Source organism: Hemiscyllium ocellatum, chromosome 35 (genome assembly GCF_020745735.1).
Source record: "Hemiscyllium ocellatum isolate sHemOce1 chromosome 35, sHemOce1.pat.X.cur, whole genome shotgun sequence".
NCBI classification, from domain to species: Eukaryota; Metazoa; Chordata; class Chondrichthyes; order Orectolobiformes; family Hemiscylliidae; genus Hemiscyllium; species Hemiscyllium ocellatum.
The window spans coordinates 13,289,208-13,311,420 of record NC_083435.1 but is presented as its reverse complement, the minus strand read 5'-3'; the positions used below and the strand labels follow the sequence as shown (position 1 = coordinate 13,311,420).

The following is a 22,213-nucleotide window of genomic DNA, read 5'->3' as shown; positions in this document are numbered from 1 at the left end:
TGGGGTCCTCAGAACATTACCAGGGTCTCTAGATTAGCAGTCCAGAGACAATACCACTCAGCCATCCCATCCCCTTTACTCTTGAGCACCACATCCTGACCTTCCCAGTGTACGTTTTGCGTTTCAGGATCATCGTTATCAAATATAAAAAGTGAACCATTCGTAAGGAGTTTTGAAGATAGTTTATTAAGTTTGTTAAGATGCAACAGCCTACATGTGATATATTACTTAAATCAGACAGAAAATGGAATGGGATCAACTTTATAAACATTTAGACTCGTCAATAAGTTATGGTCATTTATTTCATGTCCAGGTGCATCATGGTAAACTTCATATCATGAGGTGTAAAACTCACTCTAATGGGTGACCAAACATCTTTGATCTTTGTGCAGACTACTGCATACATATTACAATTCCCACACTTCAATCAAATGCCCACATGTCTCATGCTATCTTGTCTTTTCACAGACATAATCTGTTCTTTTACCTAAAGATCTCACCGCATGACTTCTAGCTAGTAGCCTTGACAATTTGAATATCTCATTTGTGAAACATTTCTCTGCTCAAGCTTTGCTCGTTACAGCTAAACCTTTAACTCCTAACTTAAACAATACATGATAGTCAAGGTTAATTCACAAATGAGGACAGACGAAGTAGCTCCACAGAATGTCTTGATCGCATTAAAAAAAAAGGAGTGAAAGAGAATCCTGCTCGCTGGCCATGTCAATCAAAAACTCTTCTGAGTTTTCCTCCTCCTTTTCTGGTTCATCTTCCATCTGAAGACATCAGCTGCCTGTTGAGCACTGCCACTTGACTAGGACTGCCCTGGAATTTGAGCACTTTCCTATATACCCTACGTTTACGTTGTGTTAGCCACATGCCTGAATCCTTCTAGCCAGAGAGCACAGGAAAATTGCTCACAACATTAAAGTAACTGTCGCTCCCTGTTCAACCCCTCAGCTGGAGTCAGCTTTCATGATGTCTTCCCTAAAGGACGGGGCATCAGTGGCCTGGTCATCTTCATCTTTAAAATGCCTTTTGTTGTTGTTTTGAGAGAGATGTTTGGACATATAGGGAAAAATTCAAAACTTTCAGCTAAAAGGTTTCAAATTTGGCAAAAGGAAAAATGAGGGCCATAAATCCTTAAACCAGGATGGGGGCAACACAGCCCAACGTCTACGGGGACCCTTCACGCCAGCGCAAACAAAAACAAAAAGCAAAATGTTGCAGACATTGGAAACTGATGACAAAAAAATGTCTGAGATGATGGAAATTCTCAAGTCAGCCAACACCACTGGAGCAAAAAGCAAAGTTAATGTGTCAGGTCGAGTTGACCTCTCACTAAAACACGGGTCTCTTTCCAGCAGTGATGTAGAGGAGCCAGTGTTGGAAAGGGGTGGACAAAGTTAAAAATCACACAACACCAGGTTATAGTCCAACAGGTTTCTCTGTAAGCACTAGCTTTCGGAATGCTGCTCCTTCAGGTGGTTGAAGGAGCGGCGCTCCGAAAGCTAGTGCTTCCAAATGAACCTGTTGGACTATAACCTGGTGTTGTGTGATTTTAGTTTGAGCAGGTTTTGTTAGTGTCTCAATTGAAAACTCATTTTCCTCACAGGCAGAGATACTGAAAGTGAATACTTGGTCAGGATACAATTCTGGCTCGCTTCAACCTGCCACCATGCCTATATGGGCTGGACTTCACACGGTTTAAAAAAAAAAATCAGGAAAATGCTGTACAGAGGACAGTTGTGCAGAGAACAAGTCCCACACACTTGTAACAACATTGTGTTGTAATTAGACTGCACCCTGACGTGTATCAATAAGGAGGTGGTCCCTTCACTCCCAGTTTATAAACACCTTTGCCCATAATTAGTTGCTTAACTAAATGCCTGAAGTGCCTTTAATAGGGAACGCCTCTATTTCATGTGGAGCCACAGGATAATTGCATTTAAAAAGCGCCTTTAGTTAAAGCAATCCTCAGGTGCAACACAGCAGCACAAACAAAACTCAGTTCAATACCAAGCCACATGAGACGATATTAGAATGGGTTTACAAAAGCCTGATCAACCCAAAACACTGACTAAGCGACCAAAGTACTTCACACAATCAATTGTACCCTTCCAAGGCGAAAGTGAGGATTACAGATGCTGGAGATTACAGTCATGAGAGTGCGGTGCTGGTAAAGCACAGGTCAGGCAGCATCCGAGGAGCAGGAGAGTCGACGTTTGGGGCAAAAGTCCTTCATCAGGAATCACTCCCGCTCCTAGGGTGCTGCCTGACCTGCTGTGCTTTTCCAGCACCACATTCTGTCGACTGTGTACCCTTCTAACATCAGTGAAGCTGAACCTTGGTTTGAGGGGAGGTGGGAGGAAGGTTGTGTGCTCTGACTGAGAGAAAATGAGAGGCAAGAAGATGAAAAAACAAACCAAAGTAAAAGTAAATTGGGAAAAAAAAAGAAAGCTGCTATGGAGCACTGAACATAAAGAGACTACATTATGCCGCGCCCATTCAAATCACGTTATTGTACCCGGTTAAAACTGGGAAACAGTAGGTTAAACAGTGCTGCTTTATAAATAGCTGAGGGGGGGGGGGGCGGAGGGGAGTCTCTTTCATAGACTTTTCATGAGTATTTTTATCTTCACAGTCATCTGCGAAACTAATAATCCCAAGTTTCGGAGTACTTCCATTTTTAGGAGCAAAGGTGAATCCCTAGTTAATGCATACACTTAAAAACAATTCTGTTCAATAAACAAGCATCGCAAAGTTAACAAAAAAGGGAGATCTGAATTAAGGTAGGCGGAAGTGAGGTCTGCAGATGCTGGAGATTAGAGTCGAGAGTGTGGTGCTGGAAAAGCACAGCAGCATCCGAGGAGCGGGAGAATCGACATTTCAGGCATAAGCCCCAAAATTCCTCTAAACCTTAATATTATGCACTTAGGCCACATTGTACCTTGGGCTCGCAAGTTGAAGTGTGCGTAGCGTTTGAGTATCGATCCTGTTCAAATCGCATCAGGGCACAGGGAGGAACGGAATGCGATCACCTTGGCACATTTGCAGACTCAAGTCAGTGCCTTCCAGCCAGAAACACACTGGGAGTCTCCAAGAATTAAAAACTGACTTAACGAGCAAAGTAAGATCAATAGCTTATTTGGATGTTTGTTGACCGGTGTTAGCAGGTTTTGTATCCATATTTAAAAGGAAGGAGTGTAGGCTCACTGGGTTGCTTTGACAGACGAGATGCATAGGGTTCGAGTCAGTCAGAAAGTCAGATCTTCAGCACAGAGGATTACTGAAGGCCGGTCGGATTCAGGCCAGTGAAAAAGAACGATGTTCTACAATGGAAAGCTGAGTAATTCAGGCCATCAGTTCCTGGAGCTCAGAAGGATGGGAGGTGCATTATACCGAAATATACAAGCTTCTGAAGGGACTTGATAGGGTGGCCATTGAGAGGTCGTTTCTGCTGGTTGGGGAAGCTAAAGCGCAGCACCATGGTGGGGGAAACCTCTCCATCAATAAGGCTCTTTGGGATTATCTACCCCAGAGTTGTGGGGACAGTACACGTTTTGAATCTTACCTGTTTTTGATTGGGCCCCTGAAAGTCGGATCATATTTGGCTGGTTCCCCTGGTAACAAAACGGAAATATGAAGGGTTAGAGCAGCCTGCTATTAGCTACAAATGCGACACAGCGTTCCACACCCCACACCCCGCCACCCACCCCCACAACAACTCCCCCCACCAACCCCCCTCCCAGTGCCCAGCAAACCCCAGCTCCGTCTCAGGGGTTTTAAAATCACAGAAAAGGTCGACACAGCAGTCAAACCAACCAACCAATTCACAGAAAAGGTGCAGGTAAACCAGCAATAAGACTGCCTGAGATTCTAACTTCACTTATGTTAAACCAGGACTGCTTTAGTGTCAAACGATTAGTTTGGGGTGGAAACTCAGGAGCTTTGTGTGTTGGTTTGTACATAGTGCTACTGGGGCTGTGGACAGCCCTAGACGTAATCCTGAGGAATGAAGACAGACAAGTGTTTCAAGTTAAAATGGACAAGCATTTTGGGGATAGTGGTTGTAATGTTAAGTCTCAACGTCATAATGGAAAGGGAGAAGGAAAGTGCAGAAGTTGGGGTAAGGCCAATTTGCCTAACATTAGACAGGATCTAGCAAACATGGACTGGGAGCAACTACTTGCAGATAAACTTATGTTTGCAAAGTGGAAATCTTTAAAACGTAGTATAGCGAAAATTCAGGGCCAGCGTGTCCCTCTAAGGAGTGACCGGCGAGGGCAGCAAGTCCAAGAAACCCTGGATATCGAGTGACATTGAAAGTTTGTTCAAATAAAGGAGGAAAATTAAACATTGGTTAGGCCACAGACAGAATGCTGTGTGCGCTCAGTTCTATTGGAAGGATGTGATTGCACTAGAGAGAGAGAGAGAGAGCGCAAAGGAGATTCACCAAGATGTTGCTGGAGATGAAAAATCTCAGTAACGAGAAGAGACTGGACAGGCTGGATTTGTTTTTCTTAGAGAGAGGAGGCGTAGAAAATCGTGAGGGGCATAGCAGATCAAGAGAATTTGAGGAGGCTTCAAACACCAAAGGGCAGACGTTTAGGGTGAGGAGCAAGTGGTTTGGAGGAGAATGGAGAAAAACAAAATCTTTTCACCCAGAGAGTAGAAGAACATGAGACCTGAGGGGATGGTGGAAGCAGGTACTCCAGATTTAAGAAGCATCTGGATGAGCAATTACAATACCAGGACACTGAAGGCTATTGATCAAGTAGCGATTAGTGTAGTTTCGCATTTGTTGGTTGGTTGGTAGAAACATGGTGAGCCAAAGGGCCTGTTACTGTGCTGTGAGACTAAGGAATGGCTGCTGGTAAGTTGATAAAAGAGATCTTAGTTTCTAAAATTTAAAATGAAAAAAAAAACACCATTCAGTATTCCAAAACAATCATTGCACCAAAGCTTATTTTAAAATGCACTGGAGATTTATAAAAATGTGATACACATTCAAAAAGGAGCTGCTTTACAGATGGAGACTATGTTTCAGGCACTGATCATGTTTACATCAATACTTTGAAAACGGATTTCATCTTTAAATAAAGAGGCTGCACATTTAAAAAGGGGAGATTGGAGCATTCACTCTTACTTTGAAATCCAAATTCCCAAATCACAACAATATTAACAATAATAGAAACATTCATCCAAAGTTTCAACATTAGCATCTACCTGGTAGTGTGGAAAACTGTCCAGATATGTCCCATCTACAGGACAAATCCAATACAGTCAGTCAATTAATGCCCTAGTCTACTCTCAGTAATCAGCAAGGTGAGGAAAGGGGTCATTGATAGTATTATCGAGTAGCACTTATTCAGCAATAACTTGCTTACAACTCGGTCAGTTTGAATTCTGCCAAATCTACAGAGCTCCTAGAACAGCTGAACTCACAGTAGGAAGTGTGACTGCCATTAATATCAAAGGCAGCATTTGACTGAGTGGATCAAGGAACCCTAGAAAAACTGAAGACGTGGGAAATGGGGAGAAGGAAGAGCTCTCCCACTGGTTAGAATCATATAGAGTCATATACCCTGGAGTCAAAGAGAGTCATACATCATGGAAACAGACCCTTCAGTCCAACCAATCCATGCTGAACATAATTCCAAACTAAACTAGTCCTACCTGCCTGCTCCTGGCCCACATCCCTCCAAACCCTTCCTAATCATGGACTTACCAATGTTTTTTAAATGTTGTAATTGAGGAAGATGGTTGTGCTTGTTTGAGGTCAGTCATCCAGGACATCTCCGCAGGAGTTCCTCATCATAGTGCCCTAGGCCTAACAATCTACAGCTGCTTTGCCACTGACCTTCCCTCCATCTAAAAAAGGTCAAAAGTGGGGAGGTTTGCCAATGATTGCTCAGTATTCAGCACCATTTATGACTCCTCAGGTACTGAAACAGTTCAAATGCAGCAACTGGAAGTCAGAGTTGAGGCCACAGACTTCAAGGGGCCATTCTGCAAAACACTCAACTATACACATTCAGCCAATCCATTGTGAAAAATTCCAGATCATGAACAAACTGAATCAAAACACCTGTAGGTGAATCACTCTTTCATTCAGAAGGTGTGTTTAGGTTCTGAGATGGTGATAAGGAAGGACATGAAGTGTTGCATTTATGCTTTTGAATGTTTAAAAAGATATCATGGAGAAGGTTTGGCAGCGACTGAGGAGGATTGCATGAAGGCTTCTACCCAGTTACTTCCTCACAAGATTCATTATACATTGGCTTCACAAGACGGGCCCCTTTTAACATCATGTTGACTATTCATTAATTCTATTCTGTCAAAGACCAGGTTTGCTGAAACCGACAGCACCACCAATGTATTGAGGAATCAGCTAAACCAAAACACACAAAAAGACAAGCCAGGACTGCAGATCAGAGTTGAGAGTGTGGTGCTGGATAAGCACAGCAGGTCAGGCAGCATCCAAGGAGCAGGAGAGTCAATGTTTCGGGCATAAGCTTTTCATCAGGAACGTGGACCACGTTCCTAATGAAGGGCTTATGCTTGAAACATCAACTCTCCTGCTCCCCGGATGCTGCCTGACCTGCTGTGCTTATCCAGTGCCACACTTTTTGACCACAAGCCAGGATTAGTCTAGTCTCAAGACAAGATTTGCAAAACTGGGTTCAGTAAGGATTAGGGTTAGATAGTTGGGAGGACAGTCCAGTTGTAACATTGGGGAAAGATCGACGTGATCTCATTGAGCAGCAGAGCAAACTCAAATAGACCTACTTCTACTCCTACATTTTATGATTTAACATGGTGGCATATTGGTAATGTCACTGGACTATTTATCTAGAGGACATGGTGAATCTTCTAGGAAAATGGGTACAAATCTCAACATTATTGGAATTACCATTCAGTTGAATGGAGTATAGAGTTAGTCTCAGTTAGAGTTATCATCAATTGTTTGGAGAAAAAGGAAAAAAAAGATTCATCAGGTTCACTGATGTGCTTAGGGAAGGAAATCTGCCTTCGTTACCCAGTCAGGCCGACATGTGACTCTAGACCCACAGCAATGTGACTCAAACATCCTCTGGAATGAGACCACACTTGGGAATGGACAATAAATGCCAGTGACATCATCATCCTGTTGAGGCCTGAATAAAAACAAAAACAAGTCCCTGAGTCACTAACAACTAAAACACAATACTATGGTTAGAGCAGACTGCAGATCAAAGTCCTAGCAACAAACACAGCAAGTTACCTCAGGGAAACCGATCTGCGATTGAGAAAGGCATTGAAATCTGAAGAACATTAGCATTTCTGACTGTGTACTAATTTTGAATTAATCACTATCATTAAACTTCTGAATAATTATTCTCTGTAGTCTTATCAGACAAAGTGGTCCACTTTAACAAATCGCGGCTTTCCAGCACTGACACACAATGGCAGCAAGAGTTTACACACAAGCTACATTGCAGGAATTTACGAAGCACCCTTCGACTGCACCAACCCACCATCTCGAAGGACAAGGGCAGCAGGTGTGTCGGGAACACCGCCATCTGCACGTTTCCCTCTGAGAAATTCACCACTGTTACTTGGAGATATGTCACTGTCACTGGGTCAAAATCCTAGACGCCCATCCTAATGAATCTATCACAGCACAGTTCAAGGCAGCAGGCTACCACTACCTTCAAGGGCAACTAGGGATGGGCATTATATGATGGCCTAGCCAACGATACCCACATCCCATGAATGCATTTTTCAAAACTACTGTTATGGACTAGGCCTCACCACTCAAACACTTTAAGTAGGAAGCCCAGACCATAACTTTGCAATTTGTTTTGCTGAGGGTACAGTGAAAATTACCCAGAGTCAGTTAGTGAGGCTGACTGCCAGGTTTTAAAACAGACAAGAAACGTTATTCACAAAATTACACAACGAAACAAAGGACAGAATAAAGAACCCCTTCAGAACTCAGTCTATCCAATTTAGCCTTAATTATGCTGTTTCAAATATACACAACAGTCCCAGTAAGCAAACCCCCCTCCCTCCCCGACTTAAAATACAGTTAAACAAAATGGAATAGATGCTTACAGGTTGAAGTCAGAAGGGCAGAAAAAGCGTGTTTAGGAAACAGTTTCCACACAGCCCACTGTTGAACTCCTAACTAGTCCTGGACTGAACTGCTCAGCTAGAGAGCTGACCACTCCCCTTCCATTATATAGGTCACTTCTAAAACATAACCACTTTGGCCTGAAGTCTCATCTGTTTACATACAAAGGTCTCTCAAAATCCTTTTCATTTCTGTACCAAACTAGTCTAACTTGGAGCCTGGCCTGTTTAAGACCCCTCTGAAAAAAAAATCAAGGACATAGTATCCTTGAGAAAAGAAACAGCTTTTGGGGGGGAAAAAAAAAGACCAGCTTTGAGACACTACGTTATCGTTCCTTCACTGTCATTGGGTCAAAAACTTGGAACTCCCTCCCTAATAACACAGTGGGTGTTTCTATACCCGAGGACTGCAGGGGTTTGAGAGGGCAGCCCATTTTCTCCAAGATAATTGGGGATGGGCAATAAACACTGGCCCAGGCAGCAATGCTCAAATCCCATGAACAATTTTTTTTTTAAAAATGAAAACAGAAAGTGGTCAATTTGACAAATCAAACTGTAGTTGACCTTTATCTCAAATTTTATATCCATCCAAACCCTTACTTTCAAACTTGAATTCATTTCGCTCAGTCTCAAAAATTTCAAGTTACACAGATCTTCCTTTTCAATCTTCTATCTACTTTCTCAACAGCATTTGAGTTCCAATGTGCATGATGATGTGTGTATATAAGGCACTATCCTCATGTCACAATCACTGATAGCCCAAAAATGACTCGTGACCATAAGCATGTCAGAAGGCATCGAACTCACCTTTCAGTCTCTAACACACTGATCACTTATTGTGAAGAGCAGGCCTTAGCAACACACTCCTCACTGCTAAAACAGTGTTAAGATATGCTTCAAGACAAAGGAATGTAAGCAAGCCATCAAGTCTTTTGTTCTGCCATTGAAATGAAATCATAGCATAATTAAAACTCAACACCAGGTTATAGTCCAGATTTATTGGGAAGTACTAGATTTTGGTGAGTTCAGGACTAGCTACCTGAAGGACCAGTGCTCCGAAAGTTAGTACTTCCAAATAAACTTGTTGGACTATAACCTGGCATTGAGTGAGTCTTAACTTTGTCCACCCCAATCCAACACCAGCACTTCGTCCTCCTCCTCATCATCATCTAATAGTGCTCAACTCCACTTTCCTTCCCTATCCCCATCATCAGTGATTCCCTTATGGATTAAAATGCTGCCAGTTCAGCCTTGAATATACTTGATTTCCCAGTCTTGCAGACCTCGACAATAAAGAATTCCACAAACTCACCACTCCCACAAGAAGAAATTCCTCCTCATCTGTCCCAAATGGACGAGCTCTTACTCAGATTATCCTCATTTCTCTCTTGTGGAGAGTCTCTTTATGCATCTACCCTGTCGTTAAGTGTCCTATGAATTTTCTATGTTCCAATAAAGATCCCCTCCCAATCTTCTATATTACAAGCCCAAGCTACTCCTCACCCCAAGATAACTGCTCCAAACCCAGGAGCAACTGACTGAACCTTCTCTGGGCTCCAGTTCGAGTAGATCTTTCTTAAGATATGGGGTCCAAAAGCTGTTCACAGATACAAAGTGTGGCCTGAATCGTGCCTGGTATAGGTTTAGCAAAGTATTGTTTTACTCCAAGCAGTTTTATTCATCTCATTCTCCCAGCTCTCTCTCTCTCTCTCTGCCACCCCCACCCCTCACAAATCTATGGGCTGTGGACAAGTTCAGCATTTGTGATTCATCTCTATTTTTCCAAGAGAGCAGTTAAGAGTCAAGCATATTGTTATGGGTCACGTGGGACACAATTGCTAGACTTTAACAAGAATGGGATTCCGACAAATTAATGATTGCTCCATGGTCCCTCGTACTGGAATGAAATTTTGATTCCAGATATATTCAGGAATTATTTAAATTTCATGGTGGGATTTGAAACCATGACCCTAGAGCTTTAGCCTAGGCCTCTGGATTAACTAATCCAGGGACATTACTATCACAACTAGCTCAAACTAAGTTTTGCTTTCTCACCATTCGGTGTAATCTCCATCAATCTTCCCTTGTATGGTTGGCAAATGAGAAAGAGTCATTCTGCCCATTAACACTCACTGGACTATACGCGCTGCAAATTAAGGGTGGGAGGATCTGATAGAAACATATATAAATTACGAAGAGATTAGATGAGATAAAAGCAGAGAGGTTGCTTTCATCAAAAGGTGAAACTAGAGGTAGAGCCTCAAAATAAGGGGGACCAGATTTCTGACAGAGTTGAAGAGGAACTTCTTCACCCAAAGGGTTGTGAATCTGTGGAATTCCCTGCCCAGTGAAGCAGTTGAGTAAAAAATGAGGTCTGCAGATGCTGGAGATCACAGCTGAAAATGTGTTGCTGGTCAAAGCACAGCAGGCCAGGCAGCATCTCAGGAATAGAGAATTCGACGTTTCGAGCATAAGCCCTTCATCAGGAAGCAGTTGAAGCTACCTCACTGAATGTTTTTTTATAGGCAAGGATAGATTTTTGATTATTAAAGGGATTAAGGGTTCAGATGAGGGGCGGGTAAGTGGAGTCGAGTCCCCAAAAAGATCAGCCATGATCTTATTAAATGGAAGAGCAGACTGGAGCACCAGATGACCTGTTCCTGCTTCTTTTTCCTTCCTCCTTAAACCTCTCCCTTCTACACCCCCCCACCCGTATTAAAATCATTACTAATTGCAGCAGCCCTGCTCCCACCCCCCCAACACCAATAACTGATTTACCCCAGAACACACAGACTTGAACAGTCTGAAAATGGAATGGGGGCAAACAATTACTTCCTCAAACACCAAAAACAAAGAAAACATTTCACCAGTGATGCAGTCAGGTAACAGCAGCTCAGTTAGATTGTACACAATTCACAGTCCACAGGGAACAGAGCTGTCCCTTCAGAGGATTGACGAACAGATGGTGCAGCACACAGTAAATCTCACCACAGCCTCACCTCATCGGTAATACTGAGCACCGCAGTTTACCAAACAGACAAGAACATTGCAACCCTGAATAAACACTGACAAAAGAACCACACAAACTCCCCACCTCAGGAGCACAATGTTCTCCAACCAATCATCAGAATCACAAACCTCCTCCCTCCTCAGCCACCAACACATGCCATCCCAGGAGTAGAGCTCCTTGGCAACCCTCCCACCCCCTACCCTGAGCCCGGCCCTGTCAATAAACATAATGGCTCACCAGTTGGTCAGAGATCCACAGAGCCCCAGTATAGTGAACACAACACAAGAATTAAGCTTGTAATTCTTAGACATGATGCCTCACTCACTGCATTTTAACACTTACTCTTACTCAGAACACACAGTGGCTGGTCAGATATGGAGGAGGCTTCAAGGTGGGAGCCTACAGATCTTTCCCCCAAAGTTTCTCTGACATCCATGACTCGAGATGAAATGCAAGCCGCAATGTGAAAGAAGAGTTTAATTTTCTTTAAAAATCACATTCCTCAGGCTCTCTATAAATTCATGAAGGTAAACCTCAACAAGAATACTTTGATGCAACTGTAAAGCAGACCCTCCTCACGCAAGATTGAGGGAGTGCCACACCTTCAGTGGCTCTGTTGAATCACCATCCTGTCTCCCCCTCTCTGGAAAACACAAACTACATCATTGCAATGATTTGGAGAGGATGCAGGAATGGAGATTAGAGTCCCCTACAGTGTGGGAACAGGCCCTTTGGCCAAACAAGTCCATACCGACTCTCCGCAGAGTTACCCACCCAGACCCATTTCCTTCCGATTAATACACCAACCACCATGGGCAATTTAGCATGGCCAATTCACCCTGACCTGCACACCTTTGTGATTGTGGAAGGAAACCGGAGCACTCGGAGGAAACCCACGTAGACACAGGGAGAATGTGCAAACTCCACACAGACAGATGCCCAAGGTGGGAATTGAACCCGGGTTCCTGGCACTGTGAGGCAGCAGCGCTAACCACTGAGCCACCCACTTGAGGTTACAAGAAAATCAGTCAGTCACATGGGATTGTTGTGGTGCAGTGATCATGTCTCTACCTGGAGACCATGAGACGTGGGTTGAAGTCCCACCTGCTGCAGGAATGTATAGTATCAGGCATTAGCTTATTGACTGGCTGAGCAGGCTTGACAGGCTAAATAGCCTACTCCTGCTCCTTTTTCATAAGGAGTAGGATGTGGAGTGGGCCATTCGGCCCTTTATGTCTGCTGCACCGTTCTCCTTGATCATGGCTGATCTGTCCTCGGCCTCTGTTCCTCTTCTATGCCAATTCAACTTTTGATATTTCAAAAACTTTTCAAATGCTTTCCATGAACACTGAGGTAGAGAAACTGACATTCATTACCCCTCTCTGGGAGAAGAGACTTTCTTGCAACTGTTTTAAATGTCTGTTCCTTTATTCTGTAACTATAATCTGGAGCTGAGATTGTCTGACGAATGGAAACTTCTTCCCATCACTTCCTCTGTCAAACCATCCCTCAGAATCATGTGAATTTCAATAAGATCATCCCTCATTTTTCACACGTTTGTCAAGAGCACAGGGATTGTCTGCAGACTGGGCAATTTTTAATCCCTTAAATCAAGATGATCAAAAAAAAACAACAGCAGATGCCTCTCCTTTACCACATTGTGGTCAGCAAAATCCCCAACAGCAAAGTCTCAGAGCACATTTCCTCCATTGCAACATTACTAGACTACACTTCACAAAACTCTTCATCGGCTGTTAAAGACCTAAGTTCAGGAAAGCCACCGCTGATGCTCTCTTGCAAATGATTCGGAAGGTGGGCTGTGCTCTGCGAGCAACGCAAAACTAAACGCCTGGACACGCGGAGACTTGTATATCCACGCGGCGCTCGGACTCCTTCAGAAATTCAAATCGGGGAGGCTTTCGGAGACTTGCTCCTGGTTTAAAAATTAATCAGAACAAATCGAGTTTACGGTTACCCGAGAGGCAGGTATGCAGAACAACACACTGCAGTTCCGCACGGCTGCTCGATTAACAATGAGCGCGGTTGCATTCATAATGAGAGAGCTCAAGTGTTAACAGGGATCAGAGACAGCGAAGGTTAACTCTCAGATAGGGGAAAAGCAGCGCACACTAGCAAAACCCACAGTCATTCAACACTATTTCACAACAGTTGAAATCGCATCACGCTTCCAGCTCTGAATTTGGGGACAGAGGGAAGTCATTCAACGATTGCAGTAGGCCTAACCACAGCCTCTTCCCTTCTATTCTCCCGGCCTTACAGCTGCAGGCGGAGGTAGAGAAGCCAAGAGCTTCAGGGAGGGAATTCCAGAGCGCAGAGCGGAGGCGGTAGACCCGAGTGACAATGCAACGCGGAGGGAATCTTTCAGATGTGTTGTCAAACCGACATCCTGACTGCTCTCTTGGGTGGAGGCACGTTACTCTTTTCAAGGAAGAGCAAGTTTTGATTTGATTTGATTTGATTTATTATTGTCACACGTACCCAGGTATGGTACAAAGTTCTGTTTTGCGAGCAGTTCAGGCAGGTCATAACATACAGAGATCACAGGGGGGAATAGAACAGAGCGAGGAATACAGCGTTACTGCTGCAAAGAAAGTGCACCCAAAGGCGAGATTGACATTAGGTTTGAGAAATTTGAAAGGTCCACTCAGAAGTCTAATAACAGCAGGTGAACAAGCTGTTCTTGAATCTGATGTTACATGTGTTTAAGTTTTGAATTTTCTAGGAAGAGTCTGGAAGAGATTATAACTGGGTGGGAGTGGTCTTTGATGATGTAGGGCTGAATTGGATTAGTGGTGCTGGAAGAGCACAGCAGTTCAGGCAGCATCCGAGGAGCAGTAAAATCGACGTGTCAGGCACAAGCCCTTCATCAGGAATACAGGCAGGGAGCCTGAAGGGTGGAGAGATAAGTGAGAGGAGGGTGGGGGTGGGGGTGGGGGTGGGGACGGGGACAAAGTAGCATAGAGTACAATAGATGAGTGGGGGAGGGGATGAAGGTGATAGGCGGGGGGGGGGGAAAAAGGGTGGAGTGGATAGGTGGAAAGGAAGATAGGCAGGTAGGGTAAGTCATGGGGACAGCGCTGAGCTGGAAGTTTAGAACTGGGGTGAGGTGGGGGAAGGGGAAATGAGGAAACTGTTGAAGTCCACATTGATGTCCTGGGATTGAAGTGACTTGTCCTACCTACCTATCTTCTTTTCCACCTATCCACTCCACTCTCCTCCCTGACCTATCACCTTCATCCCCTCCCCCACTCACCTATTGTACTCTATGCTACTTTCTCCCCACCCCCACCGTCCTCTCACTCATCTCTCCACCCTTCAGGCTCTCTGCCTGTATTCCTGATGAAGGGCTTTTGCCCGAAATGTCGATTTTACTGCTCCTCGTATGCTGCCTGAACTGCTGTGCTCTTCCAGCACCACTAATCCAGAATCTGCAGTCATTATTTTTACCTTATGCCTGAACATCTATTCTCCTGCTTCTGGAATGCTGCCTGACTTGTGTGGCACTGGAAAAGCACAGCATTTTGACTTTAATCTCCAGCATCGACAGTCCTCACTTGTTCCTGGTCTTTGATGATGTCGATAGAGGCAGCCAGAAGTGTAGGTGAAATCAAATGGATGGAAGGTTGGCTTGCATGGACTGGACTGTGTTCAAAACACACTATAGTTTTACAGTCATGGGCAGAGTAGTTGCCATAGAAAGATGTGATGCACCCAGATTGCAAGGTTTCTATGGTACAGAGATAAAAGTTGGAGAGTGTCCTTATAGACATGTCAACTTCCTTAGCCTCCAGAGGAAGCAAAGACACTATTGTATCTTCTTGATGGTTGCATCAATATGGGTGATCCACGACAGATTGTTGGCGATTGTCACTCCTAGGAGCTTGGCTCAAAAACACAACTCCCACAGCTACCTGGATTACACCTCCTTCCAGCCTATCTCCTGTAAAAACATCAGCACTCGTGACCAATTCCTCCACCTCTGCTGTATCTGTTCCCAGGATGTCCAATTTTACCATGGAACATCCCAAATGGCCACCGCCTTCAAAAACTAAATTTCTCCTTCCACATGATCGACAATGCTCTCCAGCGTATCTCCACCACTTCCCACTCCTCCACCCTTGAACCACATGGGATCAATGTGGATTTCACCAGTTTCCTCATTTTTCCTCCCCCAACCTTATCTCAGTCCCAAGTCTCCAACTTGGTCATCTCCCTTGACTGGTTCTTCCTGTACCTCTTCCGCCCTTCCCATCTGCTCCACCCTCCCCTCCAACCTATTATTTCCACCCACACCTTCATCTATCTATCACATTCCCAGTCATCATTCCCCCAGCCCTAACCCCCTCCCATTTATCTCAGTCCCCCGGCCCACAAGCCTCATTCCCAATTAAGGGAAACTGCCCAAAAAGGTAGATTCTCCTGCTCCTCAGATGCTGCCAGACCTGCTGTGCTTTTCCAAAGTCACACTTTAAAAACCTATCAGTCATGATTGAATGGTGGAGCAGACTCAAATAGGCCAATGGCCTAATTTCTGCTCTGATGTCATGAGTGTGTGCGCACGCATCCATCAGGTGCTCTAGTTTCCTCCCACAGTCCAAGGATGTGCTGGCTTGGTGAATTGGCCATGGGAAATGAAGAAGGGTTCCACGGGTGGGGTGGGTTTGGGTGGGATGCTGTTCAGAGGGTCGGTGTGGATTCAATGGGATGAATGACCCGCTTCCACACTACATTCCAACAGTGAAATTATGTCAGAAGGGCTTCAAGGCCGACAAATCTGTCTTTCTGGTGCATATTAGACCTCCCATGTTCAAATTCCCTGGCACAAGTACAGAAAAGGGCTGGGGAAAGTGAGAAGAGAGAAACAAGTGGTTAAATGTTTCCTGGCTGGTATGACTGTTCTTCAGAATTATTCCAGCATTTGGTGTGTTTGCTTCAGATTTCTAGCATCTGCAGTATTCTCTTTTCATTCAAATACCTTGGATACCTCTGGGGACTGTAGTCCCCATTGTCACCAGCTCCCCCAGCATAACTGAGCTCATAAATCCAAGTTAGATCCTTCCGTTTTGATGAAGAGTCACCGGATCTGAAACATTAACTCTGCTTCCTCCCCACACATGCTGCTAGATCTGCTGAGTTTCTTCAGCGATTTCTGTTTTTGTTTCAGATCCTGCTGCATTTTGCAACAGTCAGATCCCAAATCTCAACAAACACTTCAAAGATCTACCTCGGCACTGGAGAAGGGAGTGAGGTGAAGTTAAAGCAGTGATATGACTGTAATATATCACTCTGAAGTCCCAAATTCCTTTAATACTTTTTGTGACAAGATTTATACTTGAATTGTTATATAAAATGGGGAAAAAAGTGGGCCGTGTTGTGGGCTCAAGGATAGACAATAGGTGCAGGAGTAGACCATTCTGCCCTTCGAGCCTGCACCACCATTCATTATGATCATGGCTGATCATCCTTAAATCAGTATCCTGATCCCTTATCTCCATAACCCTTGATTCCACTATCCACGAGAGCTCTATCCAACCCTTTCTTAAATGAATCCAGAGACTGGGCCTCCACTGCCCTCTGGGGCAGAGCATTCCACACATCCACCACTCTCTGGGTGAAGATGTTTCTCCTCATCTCTGTCCTAAATGACCTACTCCTTGTTTTTAAGCTGTGTCCTCTGGTTCAGGACTCACCCATCAGCAGAAATATGTTTCCTGTCTCCAGAGTGTCCTTTCCCTTAGTAATCTTATACATCTCAATCAGATTCCCTCTTAGCCTTCTAAACTCAAGGGTATACAAGCCCAGTCGCTCCAATCTTTGAACATAAGACAGTCCCTCCATTCCAGGAATTGACCTCGTGAACCTACGCTGCACTCCCTCAATAGCCAGAATGTCTTTCCTCAAGTTTGGAGACCAGAACTACACACAATACTCCAGGTGTGGTCTCACCAGGGCCCTGTACAGCTGCAGAAGAACCTCTTTCCTTCTTTTCTCAATCCCTCTTGTTATGAAGGCCAGCATGCTATTAGCCTTCTTCACTACCTGCTGTACCTGCATGCTTACCTTCATTGACTGGTGTACAAGAACACCCAGATCTCTTTGTACTGCCCCTTTACCTAAATTGATTCCATTTAGGTAGTAATCTGCCTTCCTGTTCTTGCCAAAGTGGATAACCATACATTTATTCACATTAAACTACATCTGCCATGCATCTGACCACTCACCTAACCTGTCGAGGTCACCCTGTAATCTCCGAACATCCTCCTCACATTTCACCCTGCCACCCAGCTTTGTATCATCAGCAAATTTTCTAATGTTACTATTAATACCATCTTCTATATCATTAATATATATTGTAAAAAGCTGCAGTCCTAGCACAGATCCCTGCAGTATCCCACTGGTCACTGCCTGCCATTCCGAAAGGGAGCCGTTTATCACTGCTCTTTGTTTCCTGTCAGCCAACCAACTTTCAATCCAAGTCAGTACTTTGCCCCCAATACCATGCGCCCTAATTTTGCTCACTAACCTCCTGTGTGGGACTTTATCAAAGGCTTTCTGAAAGTCCAGGTACACTACATCTACTGGATCTCCCTTGTCCATCTTCCGAGTTATCTTCTGGAATTTTTTGAGAATGTAAGTCAAGCACGATTTCCCCTTGACAAATCCATGCTGACTCTGTCCTATCCTGTTACTACTATCCAGATGTGTTGTAATTTCATCCTTTATAATTGACTCCAGCATTTTTCCCCACCACTGAGGTCAGACTAACTGGTCTATAATTTCCTGCTTTCTCTCTCCCACCTTTCTTAAAAAGTGGTACAAAATTAGCCACCCTCCAATCCGCAGGAACTGATCCGGAATTTATCAAACTCTGGAAAATAGTCACCAACGCATCCACGATTTCTCAAGCCACCTCCTTCAGTACCCTGGGATGTAGACCATCAGGCCACAAGGACTTATCAACCTTCAGACCTAACAGTCTCTCCAACACCAATTCCTGGCAAATATAAATTCCTTTTGTTTCAGGTCCTTCAGCCACTGTTACCTCTGGGAGATTGTTTGTGTCTTCCCCAGTGAACACAGATCTGAAGTACCAATTCAATTCTTCTGCCATTTCTTTGTTCCCCGTAATATATTCCCGTTTACATCTTCAAGGGCTCAATTTTAGTCTTAACCAATTTTTTCCCTTTCACATACCTAAAAAAGCTTTTACTATCCTCCTTTATATTTTTGGCCAGTTTACCTTTGTACCTCATTTTTTCTCTGCGTATTTCCTTCTAAGTAATCCTCTGTTGTTCTTTAAAAGCTTCCCAGTCCTCCGTTTTCCCACTCATCTTTGCTATGTTATACTTTTTCTCTTTGACTTTATATGTTTCTTAACTTACCTCGTCAGCCGCAGCCACCCCTGCCTCCTCCTAGGATCTTTCTTCCTTTTTGGAATGAACTGATCCTGTATCTTCTGCATTATACCCAGAAATATCTGCCAATGATCCTCCACTGTCACCCCTGCTAAGGTATAGTACCATTGAACTTTGCCAGCTCCTCCCTCATAGCTCTATCGTTCCCTTTATTCAACTGAAATATTGTCACTACCGATTGTACCCTCTCTTTCAAATTGCAGATTGTAGCTTAATATATTATGGTCACTACCTCCTAATGGCTCCTTCACTTCGAGGTCCCTGATCAATTCTGGTTCATTACACAATGCCAGATCCAGAATTGCCTTCTCCCTGGTAGGCTCCAGCAACAGCTGTAATAATAATCCATCTCGGAGGCACTCCACAAAGTCTCTTTCTTGAGGTCCAATACCATCCTGATTCTCCCAGCCTACCTGCATGTTGAAATCCCCCATTACAATTGCAGTAACATCTTTGCGACAGGCCAATTTCAGCTCCTGATTCAACTTACACCTGACATCCATATTACTGTTTGGGGGCCTGTAGATAACTTCCACGAGGTCTTTCTACCCTTAGAATTTCTCAGCTCTATCCATACGGACTCTACATCCCCTGATTCTTTGTCCCCCCGCGCAAGGGACTGAATATCATCCCTTACCAACAGGGCCACCCCACCCTCTTTGTCTGTCAGTCAGTCTGTCCTTATAGCCTTGAGTATTCATTTCCCAGGCCCTGTCCACTTGAAGCCACGTCTCAGTTATCCCCACAATATCGTAGCTACCAATTTCCAAAAGAGCCCTCAAGCTCATCCATCTTATTTCTAATACTTCGTGCATTCATATATAGTATTTTAAAATTTGATGTGTTTAACCAGACCTATATGGTGACTCAACTGGTTTATTTGGAGATTAAAAAGCAGTGAGATTAAAACTGCTTTGCATGGAGTATGAATTGGGAGGTCATGTTGTGACTATACAGAACACTGGTTAGGCCACTTTTGGAATAGTCTTCAATTTCCTGATAAACAAAGGATATTACGAAACTTGAAAGGAGTTCAGAAAAGATTTACAAGGATGTTGCCAGGGTTGGAAGGTTTGAGCTATAGGGAGAGACTGACTAGGCTGAGGCTGTTTTCCCTGGAATGTCGGAGGTTGACAGGTTACCTTATAGAGGTTTACAAAATATGAGGGGCATGTGTAGGATAAATAGACAAAGTCTCTTCGCTGGGGTGGGGAAAAAAGAGTCCAGAATTAGATTAGATTAGAATAGAATAGAACAGATAGATTCCCTACAGTATGGAAACAAGCCATTTGGCCCAATAAGTCCATACCAACCCTCCAAACAGTAACCCATCCAGACCCATTTCCCTCTGACTAATGCACCTATACTATTGGCAATTTAGCATGGCCAATTCACCTGATCTACATGTCTTTGGAGTGTGAGGAAACCAGAGCACCCAGAAGAAACCCACACAGGCACAAAATGTGCAATCTCCCCACAGACAGTTGCCAGACGCTAGAATCGAACCCGGATCCCTGGCACTGAGGCAGCAATGCTAACCACTGAGCCATAATAGGTTCAGGATGAGAGGGGAAAGATTTAAAAGGGACCGAAGGGGCAACCCTTTCATGCAGTGGGTGCTGCAATGTATGGAATGAGCTGCCAAAGGAAGTGGAGGAGGCTGGTACAATTACAACTTTTCAAAAAGTTATCTGGATAGTTATATGAATAGGAGGGGTTGGGGGGGGGGGGGGGGGGGGGGGAGGGGTTGGACCAAATGCTGGCAAATGGGACGAGATTAGGTTAGGATATCTGGTCTGCATGGACAAGGTGGACCAAGAGGTCTGTTTCCGTGCTGTGCATCTGACTCAGGAGGGGGGGGGGGGGAAAAACAGGAAAGTCAGGTTTCACTGGGAGAGTGGGAGGCCACCAATGGGCGGGGAACGAACCTGACATCAACATTCGGGGATTGGTTCTCCTGAGAGGATCACAATTCTCACTCCTTTTCAAATGTAGGTAACCGTCCAGCTGACTGGTAACTTCCAGGAACAGCCAGCCACCCAGTCAGTACCATGCAGCATTTCCAGCACAACCAAACTCGTGGGGGTAGGGAGGGGTAGATGGATTCTGGGCAAGAGCAGGAACACCGTTCGGACAGAAGTGTTCAGGCACGGAAAGCAGCCGTTCGGCCCATCGGGTTGAACGTACTAGCCACCCATCCTCCTCCCACTGACCTAGGGCTACAGTGCTTCAGGGAGGCACACCGGTTCCTTTGAAATAGGTTCCGGGTTTCCAACTTGGGCCGTTAAGCTGAGCATAACGCAGACACAGCCCCGGTCTGCATGACAAAACATTTCCCTCACAAAGTAAAAACAAATTGCTGGAAAAGCTAAGCAGGCCGGGCAACATCTGGGAGAGAAATCAGAGTTAACGTTTCGGGTGGAGTGAACTTCTCTCAGAATCAGACCTTTTCCTCGCAATTTCTGTATTTGTACCGGATTTCCAACAGGTTTTATTTTAAAAATTAAAAAAAAGTGTTTTCCTCATTCGCGTTCTGAACATGGGCAACGGGAGCCAAAGCGTTGACTCGGTTTCTCTCTCCTTAGTCCCCACCCAAAGAAATGCTGCTTTTGCTGAGAGTTTCCCTGGAATCCCCTCTAACCTTTCTTGGTATTTTCTCACCAATCTGTTCAGACACACTTCTGCAGAAGGCGGGTCTTGAACCCAGGCCTCCCAACTCAGAAGTATGGACATTACCACTGCCACACAATACCCTTCCACACTGATGCTTCTCCGGTTCATCTTCAGGACAGGGCACCTGGTGACTGACTCACCACTAGGGGAAAACAAGTCTTCCTTGCCCATTCTGTTCAAGTCCCTCGTTATTTTGTTCATCTCGATAAAGCCACTTCACTGCCCCAAGAGGAGAAATAAAAGACAACCCTAGCCCCTTCAATCTTTGCTCAAAAGCTGTTACTTTCGAGCCCTGGCAACCTAATCTCCTCTTACAATGGTTAGCACTGCTGCCTCACGGGTTCGATACCAGCCTTGGGCGACTGTCCGTGTGGAGTTTGCACACATTCTCCCCCGTGGCTGGTTGGGTTTCCTCCTGGAGTCAGAGACACATATGCGGGTTAGTAGGGTGAGGTGCGTCTCGATGGGCTGAATGGCCTCTTTCTGTAGGGACTCTTACGACAATTAAAAAAAATTGACAGTACTGACACTCGACAGTAATGGGACCCATCTGCACTCAGTCTCTCTCACATTAACAAACAGTAGAACACGCCCCGAACCTCCCCGCACACACACACCTCCATTTTCTCGGATCAGTGAATAAGGAAGTGACCAAAACATTTGGGACTCTGTTTTAGATTAGGTTCCCTTCAGTATGGAAACAGGCCCTGCGGCCCAACACTTTCACACCGACCCATTCCCCTGCCTAATACCCGTACTGTTAGGTGCTCACCTTTGGACTGTGGGAGAAAACCCATGCAGACACGGGGGAAATGTGCAGACTCCACACCGTCAGTTGCCAGAGGCTAGAATCGAACCCAGCTCCCGGGTACCGAGAGGTAGCAGTGCTAACCACTGAGCTATTGTGCCAATCTCATTCTTTCTGATCTTAGCTGCCATTTTGAACAAGTCAGGTAAATTCCAGATTTACGAAATG

The 22,213-nt window shown here is 44.7% G+C and overlaps 1 protein-coding gene across 2 annotated transcripts in view; it reads right to left on the bottom strand.

Annotated features, from left to right (window-relative positions):
• The window catches only part of slc44a4 (solute carrier family 44 member 4), a 91,923-nt gene that overhangs the window by 40,700 nt on the left and 29,010 nt on the right, over positions 1 to 22,213 (bottom strand). Inside the window, exons 1-2 of one of the 2 annotated variants that reach the window (XM_060850335.1) lie at positions 3,830 to 3,900; positions 3,575 to 3,623 (exon numbers count right to left, since the gene is read on the bottom strand). Coding sequence is in view for 1 of the 2 variants with exons in the window: in XM_060850334.1 (XP_060706317.1) it covers positions 3,575 to 3,623 (49 nt within the window). In the remaining variant the exon portion in view is untranslated. Of the gene's footprint in view, positions 1 to 3,574; positions 3,624 to 3,829; positions 3,901 to 22,213 lie in introns of those variants that run through there. The other variant, XM_060850334.1, reaches the window with a different exon arrangement.